Source organism: Galleria mellonella, unplaced genomic scaffold, assembly GCF_026898425.1.
Source record: "Galleria mellonella isolate WM207_F2 unplaced genomic scaffold, CSIRO_AGI_GalMel_v1 utg36, whole genome shotgun sequence".
In the NCBI taxonomy this organism is placed as follows: domain Eukaryota; kingdom Metazoa; phylum Arthropoda; class Insecta; order Lepidoptera; family Pyralidae; genus Galleria; species Galleria mellonella.
In genome coordinates, this window is record NW_026442086.1 from 2271457 (window position 1) to 2290282 (window position 18826).

At 30.1% G+C, this 18826-nt stretch overlaps 1 protein-coding gene across 6 annotated transcripts in view; it reads right to left on the minus strand.

Moving 5' to 3' along the window:
- Positions 1 to 12: 12 nt before the first annotated feature.
- LOC113520493 (uncharacterized) overlaps positions 13 to 18826 on the minus strand; it is a 65094-nt gene continuing 46280 nt past the window's right edge. For 5 of the 6 annotated variants that reach the window (XM_026905834.3, XM_026905833.3, XM_026905832.3 and 2 more), the window contains 2 exons: positions 3526 to 3767; positions 13 to 2011 (listed from right to left, as the gene is read on the minus strand). In XM_026905834.3, coding sequence (XP_026761635.1) covers positions 1682 to 2011; positions 3526 to 3767 — 572 coding nt within the window. In that variant the 3' untranslated portion in view covers positions 13 to 1681. Of the gene's footprint in view, positions 2012 to 3525; positions 3768 to 10553; positions 10677 to 18826 lie in introns of all 6 variants that reach the window. The other variant, XM_031910440.2, reaches the window with a different exon arrangement.

Here is an 18826-nt window from a genome sequence, read left to right on the forward strand (position 1 = left end):
ACAACAAAACAATCGTTTTACTCAACAACATTTATTTTATATGTACACTATTAACATTTGTTTATTTTGTACAATGTACGAGTACAAATAATAAATGCACAACTTCAGCATCGTAAAATTCTAAAGTAATACCTTGCAGGCACGCACAATATTATTTATGTTACTTTTCAGTTAGATTTAAATTATCTTAAGCACACATAAATATGTCGATATGTTATATTATAGTTTGGTCCCACATTTAATTATTAGAAGCTCATTTTCACTTTTTTTAATAATATACGTAGATGTATTGCTCTTATTTTATTAAGTATCTATGTATTTAAGTACTCATTTGTATTCATATTCAGGCCAATAAAACACAACAGAACGCCATTAATAGTCGAAAATTGTAATTTAGTGAAACCACCCTCTCGATGGATCAAAATTAAATAAATAATTAGGTATTTTTATACGAATCTAGAATCGAACATTAATTACTTCGAAAATAAAATAATACCTAAGTTACAGTAGCTCGAGTATTGTTTATATGTAGGTAGGTATATCATAACTTCAAACCAACTGCAGTTAATCATGTAGGTAGTTGTATGTATAAATGTTAAACAAAGTTAAATGTTTCTTTTATTTGATAATTAATACTTTATTTGTTACAATAATCGGATTTACTGAACAGACCTAGTTATATACTTATTTTTAGAAAATAAGCATTTTCAAGACTGTCCGGGATCCAAAAGAATAATTAAGTAACTTTTACTTATAATAAAATATTTGATAAAATTGTTTTTGTAATTCGTCGTCAAGTTGTGCAATCAGAATATGTACAAATTACAAATTATTATGCAAACCTGTAAAATGAAAACTAACGTATTTACATAAACGTTATTCGATGACTAGAATCGAAAAACGGATCGGAATTATTGTTATTATGTTAAGTAATGATGTTATCAACACATCTACTATACGACGATGTTCGATTTTATTATTCGTCCATCCAACATTATCACAAGTCAGTACTTATATAAATTTTATTATAGATACTTAATATATTTCCAATATTTATGTACCTGGTTTCGCAACAATAATCTCGTCACTTGTGAGTCCATTCAGGGGGAGATGTACTATAAACACTGAATAATAGTGCTAACGATGCTATTTTAGTGACGTGTTAACATACATCTAATAAGAATGGCACAGTGCTACTACTGCATCTAGAATATTGCTGAATAGTGCAGTATAAATATTTCATATTGATATACTAACTTCACAAAGGATTTGGATCTTGGAACATACAAATATTGGAAGAGATTGATTTTAAAACTTAAATACTACAGATATAATGTTTTAACAAATTTCTTAGATATACAAAATTATAACTGTATATACAGTAGAGTGATAAGTAACTAATTACAACTGCTATAATATCACATAAGTACACATCGCTTTTATGCATCACCCTTCGATGTACCTACTAAATTAAATGAAATCGTTTCATGCTTCGAAATAAACGTACAATAAAAAAATAATACCGTAACATTGTTGAAATATCAACGACGCGACGTATTTACACACTTAAGTTATGTTTTAAGTCCGATTAATTTAGTCTCATTTATTTATTTGAATCTCCAAATTCTCGTCACATGAAACAGCAGTCGATTTAAAGTAACACAGATTTTGAGTTGACATTTCATCTGATAGTGTGTGAAGGGTTATAGGGTGGTGGTGGAGTTTTGGGGACCTGAGATCTGTGTACGGGAACGATGCCTATGTGGGGTAGGTGTGCAACATGGGCAGCTGGTGAGCTTGCGTCTTCAGGCTGGCCCGGGATCACTGAAGTGTCCGTTAGGTGCGGCGGTTCGTGGCGTGCGCTGCTTGTGGCTGGTAATAGCCTAGCCGGGTTCAGCTTTATTGCATCGTCATAAGTCGGCGGTGCTCCAGCTACCGTATCATAATCTGGCGGTTTCTGTTGCATAGTTTCTTCATCTGGCATTGTTATTACGTGGATGGGATCGTCGATCTATAATAAAAATAATTATTTTTTAATTTGGCATAATCTAATTTTTTAATATATACCTATTAAATTTAACAGGGGATTTAAATATTTGAGTTTAAGGCGGTTGGTCATTAAACTAAACTATACAACAAATACTAGATGACACTGGCACTGGAATCGAGACTTGAGGTTTTGTTTAATTTCTAATACGAAGTAAAATTTCTATATAGGCGAATGGTTTTCATTATTATATATGAATGTCAAGTATCAGATAATACGCGGAATCCTGAATTAATATAACTCACGTAATCGCAATATTTCTTGTTAGTATGTTTTTTTACAATAAAGTTGTAGAAGAGAATAAATATAAAAATTATAATAAATTATTAGTATATCGGTAAAAAATATTATTTTTATATTCTTAGATTATATTAAAGAAAGGTATATTACAGCCTAAATGGTCGCGTACAACGCGGTTTCAGAGATGCTTTCTCCCACGAACACTCAGGTTATGGAATGAGCTCCCTGCCGAGGTTTTCCCAAGAGACTACAGCATGGGGTTCTTCAAAAGGGGGATAAAGAGGTTTCTTCAGGGTCGGCAACGCGCGCGTAATACCCCTGGCATTGCAGGCGTTCATAGGCTACGGTAACCGCTTACCATCAGGTGGGCCGTATGCTTGTTTGCCACCTCAGTGGTATAAAAAAAAAGAAATAAAAGCACTCGCTAATTTAGAATTTTTGCCTCAAATTTTCTTTAATTACAAAATAATCAACAAAAGCCAAGTGTCAATTTTAGCGCAATCTAGTATTTCGTGTCCAATTTTGTTTAGTGACCAAACCACTTTAAAAAAAGAGATAAAAAAATTGCGCTTATGTTTAATTTAATATAGTAGGTAACTAAAGGACTATTTAAAAACAAAATATAATATATAAATAAAAAAATTAAAAAAAATACATATAAATAAATAATCTGTTTCCACTTAGCCAGCTATACAACTAATTATACTATAATGGACTATAATAAGATGCCCTGTAGTCTCGGAATAAAATGGGCAACTCCTTTTTTTTACGTGGCTATCTTAAGAGGCGACTAAGGAAGGGAACGTAATGGTGGAGGGATGGGCGTTTTTATTAAAATATCATCAAAACCTAACTGCTGTTGCCAACTCATCTGTCAAGCATGGCAACTACTGATAAAACCTTCTTTATAGAGGAGGCCTATGTTCAGCAGTGGACAATTAACGGCTGATATGATGATGATGTACTATAATAATATTATTTATTTATATTCTTTTTTTATCTAGAGAGAGAGAGAGAGAGAGAGAGAGAGAAAGAAAGAGATCAATATGTTCCGAATTATTCATTTCGCGTTGGACTACAAATCGTTCCTTACACAGTGGTAGTACTGTAGTTACTTGCTATCTTTCCCAGTTAACCTTGGTTTCAATGGTACCAGTTTATAAGATAGAAAAGATACTGACAATGATTTAAATGAGAGGTTTAGTGCAGAAAAGATAGTCCAATTTACATTATATTACCTGATGTGTGTCAGGTGAAGCACGGTCATTCTGCGGCTGCCTCGCCGGCGATTGCAGCCAGCAGCACATGGCGGCGCATATGAGAAGTGCGCCAGCCACTATACACGCGACGCCCACGTAGCGCACAGGCTCTGCGTAGTCTTCCGCCAGGCCCAGCCAATTTATTAGCGCGCCCGCGCATAGTAACACCATACCATATCTGTACGGCCTCTGCGATTGTCTACCCTCGTCAAGGGACATGCCTGAAAACAAAAATAATAATAGGTAGGGTTACATAACAAAATTTAAAAAAAAATTTTTTAATTATAGAAATGGCTAATAAGAACTCATGGAAAATGCATTGTTACCATTTGCGACTTTTTCTCTTAAATTTATTACTATATATATATATATAACTATTTAAAAAAATAATTTCTTCATTTATAAAATTATTGCTACCATAATGTGGATAAGTTAAACGTGTGGCTACGGTTCTTTCAAACTAGTTGTTCATCAAAACGTGGAAAGTGTTCATAGTGCGGTTTACTGGGGCAACGGCACGTAACGGGATTCGTTATTTACAAACCAGCGATAAAATGAAAGTTGGGAAAGTTTACAATTAGATGATGCATCGGTAATTTGTACAGAGTCATTCGTGTCAGAGAAAATCAAAGATGGGTATGAGAAAAGACTGAATCGCTATCCTTGATTGTTTCAAAACAATTTGTAAAGAGAACAATGTTCAATCCATCAACAAATGAAATGAATTATTTACTCATCATGAGTGTTAGATTGTAACTGAGATTGTTTTACAAATAAAGCATTAGTACAAAATTACAAATACTAAGGAATATATATTCCTTAGTATATATGAATACGTAAATATATTTTCTAGATTAGTTGGATATATGATGCTGGAGAATACATTATGAGGAGTAATTTCTAAGTGCCAAGACGTGGCGGCGATCGAGGTCAAATGCGAAGACAATGGAGTTTTATGAGATGTGGGTCAAGTTCGTAATGTGCGATCAACTGCTAACCAGTCACGCGTCCAAAATCCTTAAAATTGCAAAAACTACATTTTGTCTTATAGGTATAATGGCTGTATTTTAATTGTATACTCAATAAATATTTATTACACGAAAATCATTCTAAATACACTTATAGTACTTATGTAGATATTTACCTATCACTATCCAAAATACATAGTATTTCATAAACTTAATCTAGTTGGGTATGTATTTTTTTATATAAAAAATATAATATTCGAGACAGCGGCTCACCATTAAATCAAGGTAATAGAAAATAAATATCTAACAAACGCAATCTATTTCCTTCTGCCCCATGGGAATTTTCAAAAGCATTTTCCTAGTGAATACCTACATCATATATGTTACCTTTGTACATTTTTAGTTTGGAAGTCCTGTCTGGAGATATCCGTATTAGTTATACTATTTGTAATAAATAAAATGTATTTACCGTTTGTATATTTCAATATTCTAGCAGACTGATATTAAACTGGACGAATACTACAATGAGTCTGTTAATAAGCAAATTAATCTGATATTATGTGATTGGATGGCAGGCAATATTTTATTGGGTAGAGCTAGAAAGATAGACTTTTATCACACAACGTTAAGTTTGTGTCAGATTTCTTCGCTAAAGACTTCAATTTATGAATTTATGTAATTTATTTTTATTTTTATGTAAGCCGTTAATCACTAGTTACATCATGTCTTACGGTTTATATCTTTAATCTCCTGATCACGTTGTTCTTTAAGTATCTTTATATAGGAGAAGGTTTATCAGTTCACCTATATTTTTTGGTATGTATGTAATGCGATATCTATGACATGTCTGAAGTAGTTTTGATTACTCTATTTACTTGTTTAGTCTCATATTAGTATTATAGTGATTTTTAAGAAAGAGAGCAGCAAATTTTTAAGTTATTCGTATTAATTAGTACTAATTTTTGTTTGATACTAGTCAAATGACAGTTTATAAGATTGTAGTAGTAATTCCAAGATAGATATGTAGTTTTAAATTCCATACTTCATAATTTTAGTTTCCAAAATATATGTAAAATTTACATAATTTACTAGTAATCTTCACGTCAAGTTCTTACAGGGTAAATAGATACTATGGCGTGTAGTAATTTTATATCTATTTTTTGTTTTACTTTTTTATCTTATATTATAAACGCCAGTTCTGATTTTAAACTTCTATTTTATGTGGTATTGGATTCTTTAAAAACTATTATTAAAAGTATGTTTGTTGTCTCAGTATTTATTGTTTACTTACAATAACGGACCCTTCCGGACGAAAGACTAGAATAAATAAAATACAAGGATACCCAGGCCATTACAAATAACGGAAGACCAAGTCAGATAATTTTGATTGGAAATTTTAATTAATATTATTTTACTATTTAACATTATTAACAGAAAACTAAAGTCTTTACTGTACATTTTTGAATTTCATTTAAGTATAAATTATAGGTAAGTTATTTAGATTGTAAAAATGTGTATACAAAACATAAACTTCACTGCAGTACATATTCTAGGCAAAAATTAAATGTAACTGTTCAATATTGAATTGAAAAATGTGAGATCAGCATTTATCTAATCAGTATATCTGCGATAACTGATAGCAGGTCAGATGGTAATGGATTGTTTATGCAAATTCTAAATATACCATAAAGTCATGACATTGCCAAGGTGAAATTATGAAATATTACATGACCATGATCGTTTATAAATCAAAACTACTTATTAAAACAGCCTTGTCGTCTTTGCTTTTCGTAACGTCGAAATTATAGTTTCTGGTGTGATACTTCGTGGCCGTGCCGCCGCTACAATTTGAATTGGTTAGCGAAAAACTATGTACTACATTATATGTAAGTATATATGTTTATGTCCATTTATCGATCACATCTCTCTCCCCATCAGATTCTCCATATTAATCTCCTATTACCATACTGGCCAGGTGACCTGGTATAGATAAGATTTTATTTTGAATTTTCTTTTCCTTCCATGATTTATAAAGCTTGGTTAATTCTTAAGATTCTTACTTTTGGGGAATAAGAATTTAACCTACTTAAGGATATCTAATTTATATTTTCCCAAACAAATTTTTACTCAATAAACTTTATAGCTACTACTACTATTATTTATACAACAATACAACTTTGTATCATGCAGTAAAGTTTTATACTTTTAAACAATACCAAAATAATATTTTGGTATTGTTTAAAAGTTATCTCTAGTTTCAATTCCTAAATGTGCATAGGACGCTGACATCACGCCTATAAAATTTTATTTGAGTAGGCTTCAGTGATTATGATAACATCGACAGATTTAATCTGGGGTTAGGTAAAAACCAGTAAAACTTGGCCTATGACACTTGTAAGCAGTCCTCACCCACACGATTGTGGGGCTTCATCGCCAGTCGCAGCGCCGCGCCGCGCCACCCGTCAAGCAATAAGGCGATAATGTGATCCTTAAATGGATTACAATTACAGAGTTCTGATGTTTTTACTGCTGTTATATCTATTTTTAAATGGACACCAAATGTGGAGAGGTTTACTCTTAATTTCTTTTTTAAAAATGATATAAATAAATATTTATTATAATATTGATATTTAAAAAATTTAAAACCGAAAACTATACGATGGTACAAAAAGGGATCTTATGTGGTCACGACTTTTATTAATGGAAGTGAAGGAAATGAAAAAGAAAAAAATTAAGGATATTAAATACAAAATCTTAATTAATCAAAGGATGTTTTTTTGATGGGTGAAAATGGTATGGTATCCCCGCCTACGCTAACGGGGTACGCTGGCGGAGCACTAGTGGAGGGTGATAAATGAGAATGAAAACAGGCAATTTAGCCCATCATGATGAATTCATCAGGAATTAACCATGATAGTTTCCATTGAGAACTGCGAGGAGGTAATCAAAGGATTGTTGACCAAATTCTTCCCATATACTCGTATGTTAAGTACATGAAGTGCCATATCATTTATCTTTTCATCTTTCTAGTTGGCATTGCATGAAAGTTATTAAAATTGTAAAACCGATTATTCGCAATGAAGTAGGTGTATATACTCGTAAGTGTATCTGTAACTTTATTTAATGCTTTATCGTGCAATTTGCAATTAAAGGTGACTGAGGAGCTTCTAAACAAGCTGGAACGTTTACAAAATCTAGCTATTAGGTTTATCTTTGGTATTCGTAAATACGATCACGTGTCTGCCTTTCGCAACCAGTTAAAGTGGCTCCCTATCCGACTTCGACGTGATATGCACATCCTTTATTTCCTTTATAACATACTCAATGACCCCAATCCTCCATCGTACCTCCGCTCCCGGTTTAAATTATTACCACCACAAGTCCGTCCTAAAAACTAATATATGTAATTACAAAAGTAAATGTGATTGGTATTGGATTGAACGCAGTTTGCAATGTATTATCGAAATATATCAATGAGGGTACTGAAAAATATTCTTTTATTTCAGTGATATAATACAAATTGTCGCCTTGCACTTAACAAAAGAAAAACAATTATATTAATTGGTTGAAACAATTGTTATTTGTAACAATAAAGAATGGAATAGCTAATTATTTTAAATCATGGTCATTATGGAAGGTCACTAAAGAGAGGTCTATGATATTTAAACTTGTTTTGATGCGAAAGTGGAAAAATTTAAGGGAGGAAGGTTATAAATTCTACTATATATTTAGTTTTATATTTTCGTCAATTCTAAAGCGATTTTGATGATTAATTTATAAATCTTAAGTGTTCATAAAAAAAGGGTTTTTATTTAATAAAATTTTATAACCTGTAGCTTTTTTATTATCGTCTTTCGGCCCTTTATAACCGAAACATATTATTAGATTGTTTAATAAGGTAAAGATCATAAATATAATCATAATATTTCACAGTGACAAAAAATCAAAATTGACGTATTGTTCCCATACGTCTAAAGTGTTACAAAGCAAGGACACGTCTGGTATAATACAGGCGAGTTAACATTACATACGATTTGAAACACGGACAAGGTCTAACTAAGGCTTTGTTTTAAATATCTCAATATTACAAAATGACCCGATAGATACAAATTACAGTAAATAAATAATTTTTACGATCTCCGTGGAGTAGTGATAGGTAAGTTGGTAAATGAGATTCCGGGTTTCATACTCGGTCGGGTCTATTTAAGGAACAAACTTTTTTAAATTAACACACAAACACAGAGGTGATTGTTTCAGGGTTGTTCTAATCACAGATGTGCGTTATCTGGTTTCTTATAAGTCACAGGTACTGCAGAGCATTATAGTTTGAGGATAATATGATATTGACACTGGCATATTTTGTTGACATTAAGTTTGATATATAATATAATAGTACAATTTATTTTTAACTTTTCATTTTATATTTTTAATTCAGTAAATTTACGCACCGATCCAAGTCTGGTAATAATGATTATATCAGTTGACGCATTCGGAATACTTCTAAATAAGAGATAAAGGTAGAAAAAATACAAATGCAGTCAGTGTGATATGGAAATTACATCAATCAGCTATAGACTATACCTCTATTATGCTATGGCGTACTTTTTCATATACCACAAGGTACATAATATGTGAAATAATGTGGGTACAAGGTTACTAATGTTTGAACCTATTTTAATTCTAGTTCTAGATGATTTATTTTTAATATACAATGTTTTTTTCTGAGGTCATGATAACATAAATATTTAATTGTAAACACATTGACTTTGTTTTTGTTCGTTTATAAATGTGTTTATTACGAATCCAATGAGTTCGAGCACCTACCTACTGCAAATCTTTTGGCACAACAACAATATATATATATATTCACGTAAAATACTTGTTTTTCTGTTATTTATAACCGAATGATGGCAGATAATTATATATGTTGCAACAAGGTGTATATTATGAGAAGATTTTCAATTATTTAACCTATACACTTAATAAAATTGTGGTCTTAACCCGTAAATATTATATATATTTATACTTATATATATATATATATATATATATATATATATATATATATATATATATATATATATATATATATATATATATATATATCCTGATGACTTCGTAAGTGCGTCGCACACAATCACACCAATTGCTTGGGTTTCCAACTAGGGGAAAGGGATTGTTAGCAATAGCGTGTAAATGCACCATTGCTAGCAATATACCCTATCAGGCCGACCTCCTCGCGGTTCCCTCTAGGATTGATTTATTATTGAATTTGTCACAATTAGCCAACTGACCTGCCTTCATCCTCACCTATCATCTTTCACTGGTTGCCCTGTAAGCGTATACCGATAGCGCAGGCGCGGTTACCATTCCATTTCATCCATTAAAAAAATTGTGTTATGATACAGGTTATTCTATTCTATCACATGATACTTATACTTATATGATGAGGAAGGAAAAGGACTTTTAGTAATGGAGTCTAATAGTTACACAGCTAGCAATACACTCCATCAATTTGATCTTCGCATAGTTTTCTCTGGATAATGTTAATTAAATCCTGATGACTTCGTCACGATTGGCTACTTGACTTAACTTCATTCTCACCTATCATCCTTTACTATTATCCCCCTAGCGTATACCGATATCGCAGGCGGGATTATCATACCATTATCATTTTATATAAAACCCCACAACCCAGAACACCCAGAGGCAATTTAAAAAAGCTTGTTTTCTAAATTAGTCCAATGGAGAATCGAACACTGGACCTCATTTACGTAAAATGACGTATTTACCGCTGCGCCATGGAGGTCGTCAACTAACCACAAGTTGGAAAAATTACTACTTTGTAATATTAATTATAATTCTTTAAAAATGGATGAAAGAATTTTATTATATTATAATGGAGTACTCCTGCACTTTAGTATAGGAATACCCATGACTAAGAATTACGCCTGGTAGAGATTTGCGATTAAAACATGTTTAAAAATATTTAAATACTATTCCAATAGTGAATTAAGTGTTCTTTTGTAATCTGTTTACCATAATAGAATATTGCGGTCATAATAGGAGCTTTCTTGTCCGGCCGTGTGCATCAGTGGTCATGCATGCGTTTATTCCTTTACCTTGTATATATATTACATGACAATAACATAGACCGCTTACCTGTAACAATGGAAATAGCCAATTAGTTTACAATTTCGTCACGATCAAAATATTGCATCAATGTAAAACAATAAGATTGTAGAAAATGTATTGTGTATGTATATTTACACGGCTTTTTATTTATTACAATAGTAGCATACCCATGCGCAGACGCAAGGAATTGTTCGGAGGCGGTCGACATTGGATGTGTCAACGTCAGCGTATAGCCGTGAAAATACGAGTATGCTGCCGCATGCACGCTCAACACTCCGTGACTATCGCGATGAATTTTATAACTGTATAAATATATAAATATGTAAATATATTCATATATTTATTCCTTACTAATATTATAAATATGAAATAGGAGTTTGTTTGTTTAACCTCCTGGCGTTCTTTTTAACCTCACATGAAAGGTATTGATGTTATATTTGGAATGAAAAGGACATACGGTACTTATTATTTCGGACAATCAATATATCCCAATCATGCAAAGAATGACACCGGTAAAGACTCGTTCAATATATTTCCAACAAGAGTTAACATACACTATAGGTGCTTATACGTCGATTTTGTTTTAAGTAGGTATCACCACCCACCACATCATTTGATTTTTCAACAAATATATATACTATGTTTATTTTATTTTTTAAGGATTTAATATTAGATAAATGGGTATTATTAAAAAGTAATTATTTGCTTACGAGGTGGCTCCTCATGAGATTATTATAAACAATATAAATTATTGGTTAAACAAAAAGTGTTGTGGAGAAAAAGAGAAAAATGGCCGTATATTGATCAATTATACCTACATCGATCAACAATACCAACCAGTCGTAGATAAAGTTTACGAACTAAAGCAGAACACAAATGTAGTATAGCTAAATAACACCTCATTGATTAAAACAATGAAAGTGTATGACATCATCGATCTGAATATTCAATAAAAAGTTTTTATTTTTTTTTAATATATAAATGATAACGTGTAAGTTTAATTAAAAAAAAATACTTTTTGCTGATTTTTGCTTAAAACTGAAAATTTTTCAGCAATTTAGAATGGCAAAAAAGTTGACGACCCACCTTCTGATTGAAAGTGGTAACCGTTGTTTATAGACTACATTTAATGGGTACTGTTAAATTAAGTCAGGTACAATCTTGATAAATAAACCGCTTCTCGAAAGTATACATACGGATGCAAATTTAAAATGTATGTTTGTATCGTGTTTAAAGATTACAATGTTTATCCGTAATAACAGGCTATAAGAACATTGCAAGAAGGGCGCAGTAGTCACGACCTAATTGATATATAGGTAGTTTAATATCGCTCGTTTATTGTTGCCTATTGCCACAGATAAGTATGTAGGTACCCATGCTAAACAACAATTCATCAAAATAGAAATATTGAAGAATGAATCAAGTGTCACGGAATAGAGATATCTAGCAATATGTGTACCTATTTTATACTGTAGTTATTATACACAGTACATGTATGCTAATGATTATTAAATTGTTTATCATGTTTGAGTATATATATATGATTTTATATAACTAGATATAAAACAGAGATTTAAAAAGTTCAGGACTTTGTTACAAATTTCATTTGTAGTATCATTTGGATATATTATATTTAAAAACTATAAATTAATCGTCACGTTGAGCAATTAAGCAATCAAGAAATACAAATGGCAAATGTCCTGCCGTTTTTCTACTTTTCCCGAAATAATTTTTATTATAGATCTATTGTAGACTTACACGTATAAGCCTGAAACATTTTGTCACCACACCAAAAACCCTGTTAAAAAAATAATAACAAAATTTTATAATACATAAGCATTTTTCTTGTTTTATGAAATATTTGTTATCGAAGCTCCGTTATTACATGTCTTTAGAAAAAGTATAAACTAGCTTAATTTTTTTTTATATAAATCGAAATCAAAACTTTCGAATACATTCAAATTTCATCTTGTATGAATTTTTTGATATAATTTTCTAAGTTCGCTTTGGATATTTGAATATTGAAATCTCGATATAAATAACTCAAAATTATTACGTAGGCTACTACGCATTATATTGTACGTGCTATAAAAAGATTGTAATAATATTGTTATTCAGAAACTCCGTAATTGCAAATTCTCTTATAGGTATAAATTATCTTTTGAAGATTAATTTTATCACAATCATGTCAGCTGTTAACTGTCCACTGCAGAACATAGGCCTTCCTCTATTAAAGGTTTTGCCATTAGTTTGTACACTTGACTTGTTGGTTAGCAACCGCAGTTTAAGTAACAAAATATAATTTTATTATGATTGCATTTTTAATCATATACACAATAGGAATTTTTTGTTTGTTCACTAGACACTTAACCTACTGTTACTATTACCTAAGGTTGATTACTGTCGTGGCCGAAAATAAAGTAGTTTATGGTTAAATATTGGAAGGACAAGGTGACACCGAATATTTCTATATTATTTTTAAATAAAAATTTTTAGTTAAATCAGGCCAATACATAATATTATATGAATACTTAATACTTTTTTTTTTTTGTAATTTGCAAGGACATTATAAACTAATTCAATTAAAAAACAGACAAATTTAATTAATATTAAAATTTGCATTGCAGTTTATTATTAATGAATGATTCTTTTAATAAAGTGGAAATTTTGATTAAACAACTTAAAATCATGTTAATATGCGTATATGTTGGCACTTAGTGGAAATTTTAATACACATGGATAACTACAAAACACTTGTATTCTTTCATAAGTTGTGACTATTTAATTTGTAGATAAGTCTTTTTTATATTATTGTTAACTTTAAATTATGATATCAGTACATTCAATATTTAATATTCATCTAACGCGGTTTTTTGTTCTTTTCTTAATATTAAAAAAAAAAAGCGTAGTAAGTATTGGCATAAAAATATATACACGCAGTTTAAATTAGAACCTTACTAGCACTACAAGTTCTTCATACATCTTTAACGCCAAGGACAATAAAATGATCTAGCATATTTTATAATTCAGGGATAAAAATATTTATATTAAACTACCTGGTAATTTCCATTATTGTCGGTTTCAGACTTGTTACTTCGTCGTGGATCGAAACACTGAAGTATTAATAATGAAGTAATAATTATTAATGCTTCAGTCGAATCTTTCGTACTGAGCAAATAAATATATTTTGTACACTTATGTGCCTTTTATTTCTAATAGAGTAAGTATCAATTTAGCACAATAGATAACTAAGAAAATAAACTGATAGTAAAGTGTTAAAACAAACGGCAATCCATTTTAATAAATGTTTGTACCAGTAAGTATTGACTCAAGTGTTTCCTCTGTTAAAACAAATAATACGCACATCTACTATGGCTGCTACAGATTCTTATTTATCATAAAACTTTGTACATTATGAATGAACTTGATTGTGAATTAACCATATTATTATATTAGCCTTACTTAAAATGAAAAAGTGAGTTTGTTTGCAATCTTTTGGCATTTTAATTATCTCAAAAATTTTACATAATTACATATATAAATGATATGGATAAGGACAATAGTAATTTTTTATCCTAGTCAGTCATTTCGAGTCGGCTCATACGTATACGTATGAACTTATGGGTATATCGACTTAAGCTTAGATTTAAAAGTAATTTTATTTTAAAAACTAGTTAGATACCTTGCAAAAATAAAACTGTTTACATTGTTACTATCACTGATGATATAAATCTGATAATATCGCGAATTTCATATTTTTATGACTATGACAATCAAACTATCACAATTAAATATTTAATAAGAAATAAGCAAAAAAACATAAATTGCAAATTTTATTAACATTCATTTAGGTAAAATCCAGGGTTTACAAATTTTAGAAACATTGCCATTTGTCTCTCGACATATCTGGCAAGTATTTTACAAAATGGTTCTGTAGTATTGTACAAACATTATTATTAAGAAAACGAATTTACATCACAGAAAGTATCAAGCATTTGTAGAAATCTTAGGCCAAAAAAGCGGACTTCAAATTTGATGGAAAATAGTAAACAACTACTATCATGAAAAGAATCATCAAAACATCATCAGAATATCACAAAACACACTATGTAGGCAAGCGCATCTCATATCAAGTAGCTTGAATAAATATCTAATATAGCAATAAGTCTTGTAATTTTATTAAAATTGTCTCGGCAACATAGAGCTGACGTGCGCGCAAATGTATGTAATTTCAATGAATATTGAATTAGTCACTTGAATTTACTTTACCAATCTAGAAATATCTACAAGAATTTCTTACTTATGTTTTTGCGAGTGACTGTAATTTTACCTTGCAAATATAGAGAACAAGTCATTTTACAAATAATACACATATCTCGGTAAATTTACTTACCTTATAAAGAATGACACAAATAGGGACTCTGCCTACTTTATTAGGTATCACACCACTTGTGAAAATACTTTCATATATTAATTAGGCAGAATATGCTTTGTACTATTCTTTAACTCATAGATAGATATGTAAATTAAAACTAAAAATAAAATAAATGAATTCAAACTATACTATAACGAGGTGGCTTTAATTAAAATATAAGGATTATTTTTATTAAGCGAGTACTAAACGAAGCAACCTTACAAATTAACTGCATTTTTGTGATATATTTGTCAATTCAAAATTGTTTTGTTAGATAACTAATTATTTTTGCTGTCTATAGTTTTACCAAGACTATAACAAAAATCTTGGTAAAACTATTGACAATTTGTTACAATTGAAACAATTAATTTTTTTAGGAGTAAAGTTTGCTATGGAACATAATCAATTTGTTTTTGTTTATAGAGATCTTGTATGATACGATAACGATATTATTTAGTGTATACATCATAATTCTTAAGAGCATTTCACTTTCGATATCTACTAGGAATATCAATGCGATGTATAATGAATCTAGGTTCTTTGTTTGTTGGTTACCATATAAGAGTCCTCACTTTCACTTATTGCGATGCTATCGTATGAGATTGTCATTATAGAAGGTATTGTCAATTCAAAGAATGAATAATAGTAAAGTAAAATATATATTTATAATAATAATGTATGTTATTTTTGTGTATTATAGTAAGTAAAACTACATATGTTGTTTATTTAGAATGTTGTTCATATTCTTTTGCGTTCCCGTAGACATGTTTTGTATTTGTTTTGTTTTTATTGTGTTTGCGTATTTTTTGCGTGTTTTGTATTTTCGTAGAAATACCTAATATTCTGATAAATAAACATTCAAAATGAGTTGTTCATTTTATACAGATTCCTGCTCAGTGTATTTTTCTGTTAAGATTTTCTTCTAATTAAATCATAATATTTTTGTTAACACAAAAATGAAAAACGGTTCACGGCAACAACGGACGGTTAGACTCGATTACAAGCAAAAACTGCCGACTTCCTTACAATGATCAGATAAAAATAAATTAAATTGATACCCAATGGAGTTTTTCTCGATCGGCAAGTGAATAATAATATTACCTTGAGGAGCGTCGGTCGTCGTCGAATGACACGCTGGTATAGAATAGCATGATTATATATTTATGTGAAAAAGGTACCTATTAAAGAACATATTTTGAATGAAACAGAAAAGAAATTAAAATAGTTTTTCTTACATACAATTAAGCGAAATGTTAATAGATTTAATGACTAAATAAATATACTCCTCATTTTATATAAATTATATTAAAACAGGTTCAGAAGCTTTTATATATTTGGGTACCATAGCCATAAAAGACGAATTGAGAATCTCTTTGAAGACTTTTAAAAGTGTAAATGTCCTATGTTTTCACATTCCACACATACCCTGGACAGTTCATTTTGGTGCTGATTTAATAAATATGTATCTGCATGTCACTATGACAATTTTTGTATCCTAGGCACTTACGCCTATAATAATCTGTTTTAATAGATCGTATTGAAAATGTATCATCATCATCATCATATCAGCCGTTAACCATTGCTGAACATGGTCTCCCCCATGAATGGGGGGTTTTGCCAGTACTTGTCACGCTAGGCAGGCAGGTTGCCAACAGCAGCTAGGCTTTAATGATGTTTTAAAAGGGACTCTGCTGGCCATCCCTCGATCATTTTGCTTCCTTAGTCGCCTCTTACGACACCCACGGAAACAGAAGGGGTGGCCTACTTTATGCCGGGACCTTACGGCCAATGAAAATGTATACTAACGAATAATTGATCCAACTGTAAACCAGATTTCCGATGTGAAATACTACTTAGTACAAATAAAAAAATCGATTAATTAATTTGTAAACCAGGGTAAAAACAGTGTGACCCTGTATTTGTTAATAAATATTTTACTTACTTAAATTGAATGTTTTGGTGTGTTACTAATTTCATTTTGAGAATATTTCTGTGATATCTTTGTTACAAACTCCTTTGTAACTTATGTTTCAAATATTGTATTCTTTTAATTACTTTATATATATATATTTTTTTTTTATATATATATATATATATATATATATATATTTTTTTTTTTTTTTTTTTTAATTTAAGTACTTTTTATAAACTGTCAGTATAACTTTTCAACACGAACCGGCGTTTTCTTTCCTACAATCAATTCACAATAATCTTCAATAGAACATGGTTAACTTTTTATTTAATTTTATTAAAACAGACTGTATAACCTTTAATGGTTTATATGTTTTAGATGAATATTTCAGAAATTTAATTATTTATTTAAATATTAATACACAAATATATAAATATTGTATTCTGGCATTCTTTATTAGTAAACTATTGGGCAAAACAAGAAACCTTCATTTTTGCTTACCTGCATCAAAGAAACTTAATTCCATACCAGATTTAGTATTTCTAACTTTAGTAGTTCTGATTGTATGTAAATGAATGACTCACTCAATTACAACCTTTCTCTTTTATATTAATAGTAAGTATCTATAGATATATAAACAAAAATGCCAAGAGTCATTCAAGGTCATTTGCGACTTTGGTCTGATGCTTTCTTACTGAATTTATTCAACTTTGAGAAATAATTTGAACTTTAAACGTTTATTTATTTAGGAAATTAACTAGTACTAAACTGTGCAATAGGTATTGAAGCGAGGATATCCTATGTTGCGCCAAAGTAAAAATGAACATCTGAGAAGGGGCACAAATCCTACTACTCAGATTTGAATCAATTTAGAACACTTCATTCCTAAAAAGAATATTTTTCATATTTATTGTGCGAAACCTTACATCATTTTGTTTAAAAATTGTTTTACAAAGTGGCAGTTGCATATTGCAGAAGAATCTACAACTGCTGCAACATCCGGAGCCACGGCGCGTGCGCAGCTATCAAGGTGAACTTTCCAGACTATTTTATCGGCATTGTACTTTATATACAAATGTAGCATTATGTAGATAAATGATGATACGGTACTTTTATGTTTTATTTCTTTTATATTTCATCTTTTTTATATTTTAGCACTTCGATTTGCTTACATTGATCATAATGATTAGAAATAATGTGAGCAAAGGCGGACTTAAAAAGATTTCGCATTTAGTTTACTAATTAGTTAATTAATTACATTGCATTTAGGTTTACCTAACACAAATTTATCCAATTTCAGTGACAGACTTACGGGGTACTACTAAAAGTTTCATAATTGTAATTAAAGTTATTTGAACATCACGAGGTTTAAGATTACAACCAGCATATTTATTTCATTATTTATCTTCTATTTAACAGTTTTTAATGAGAATTAGTTAAATGGGTCTGTTGATATAAATTGCATGTCCAGTTGAAGATTTGTTTGAAGAAATTCAGTGAAGAAGAAGACTAATTTTGCGGATTACCATAGAAATGTCAATTAGATAAATTCTAAATATCAAAGGGTTTTATTAACGAATTATCTCAGTGATCATTTTAACTGCAATGTTGAAATGAAACTCAAAATTATGTGCATAAAATTTTCAAAAAAGAAAATAATGAAATTGTACTTATATATTAATCATCAAGAGAAGAAACTGATTAGTTTTTATGTCATTAAATTATCGTTTCATGAGTGATTTCAGGTTAGTTCCTTGTAATTAGTATGATTTTTAGAGTTTAAAACAATCTAATAGTCCTAAATAAAAAAATAAAAAAAACAGTTATTTAATCATAGCATTTTATGCTTTA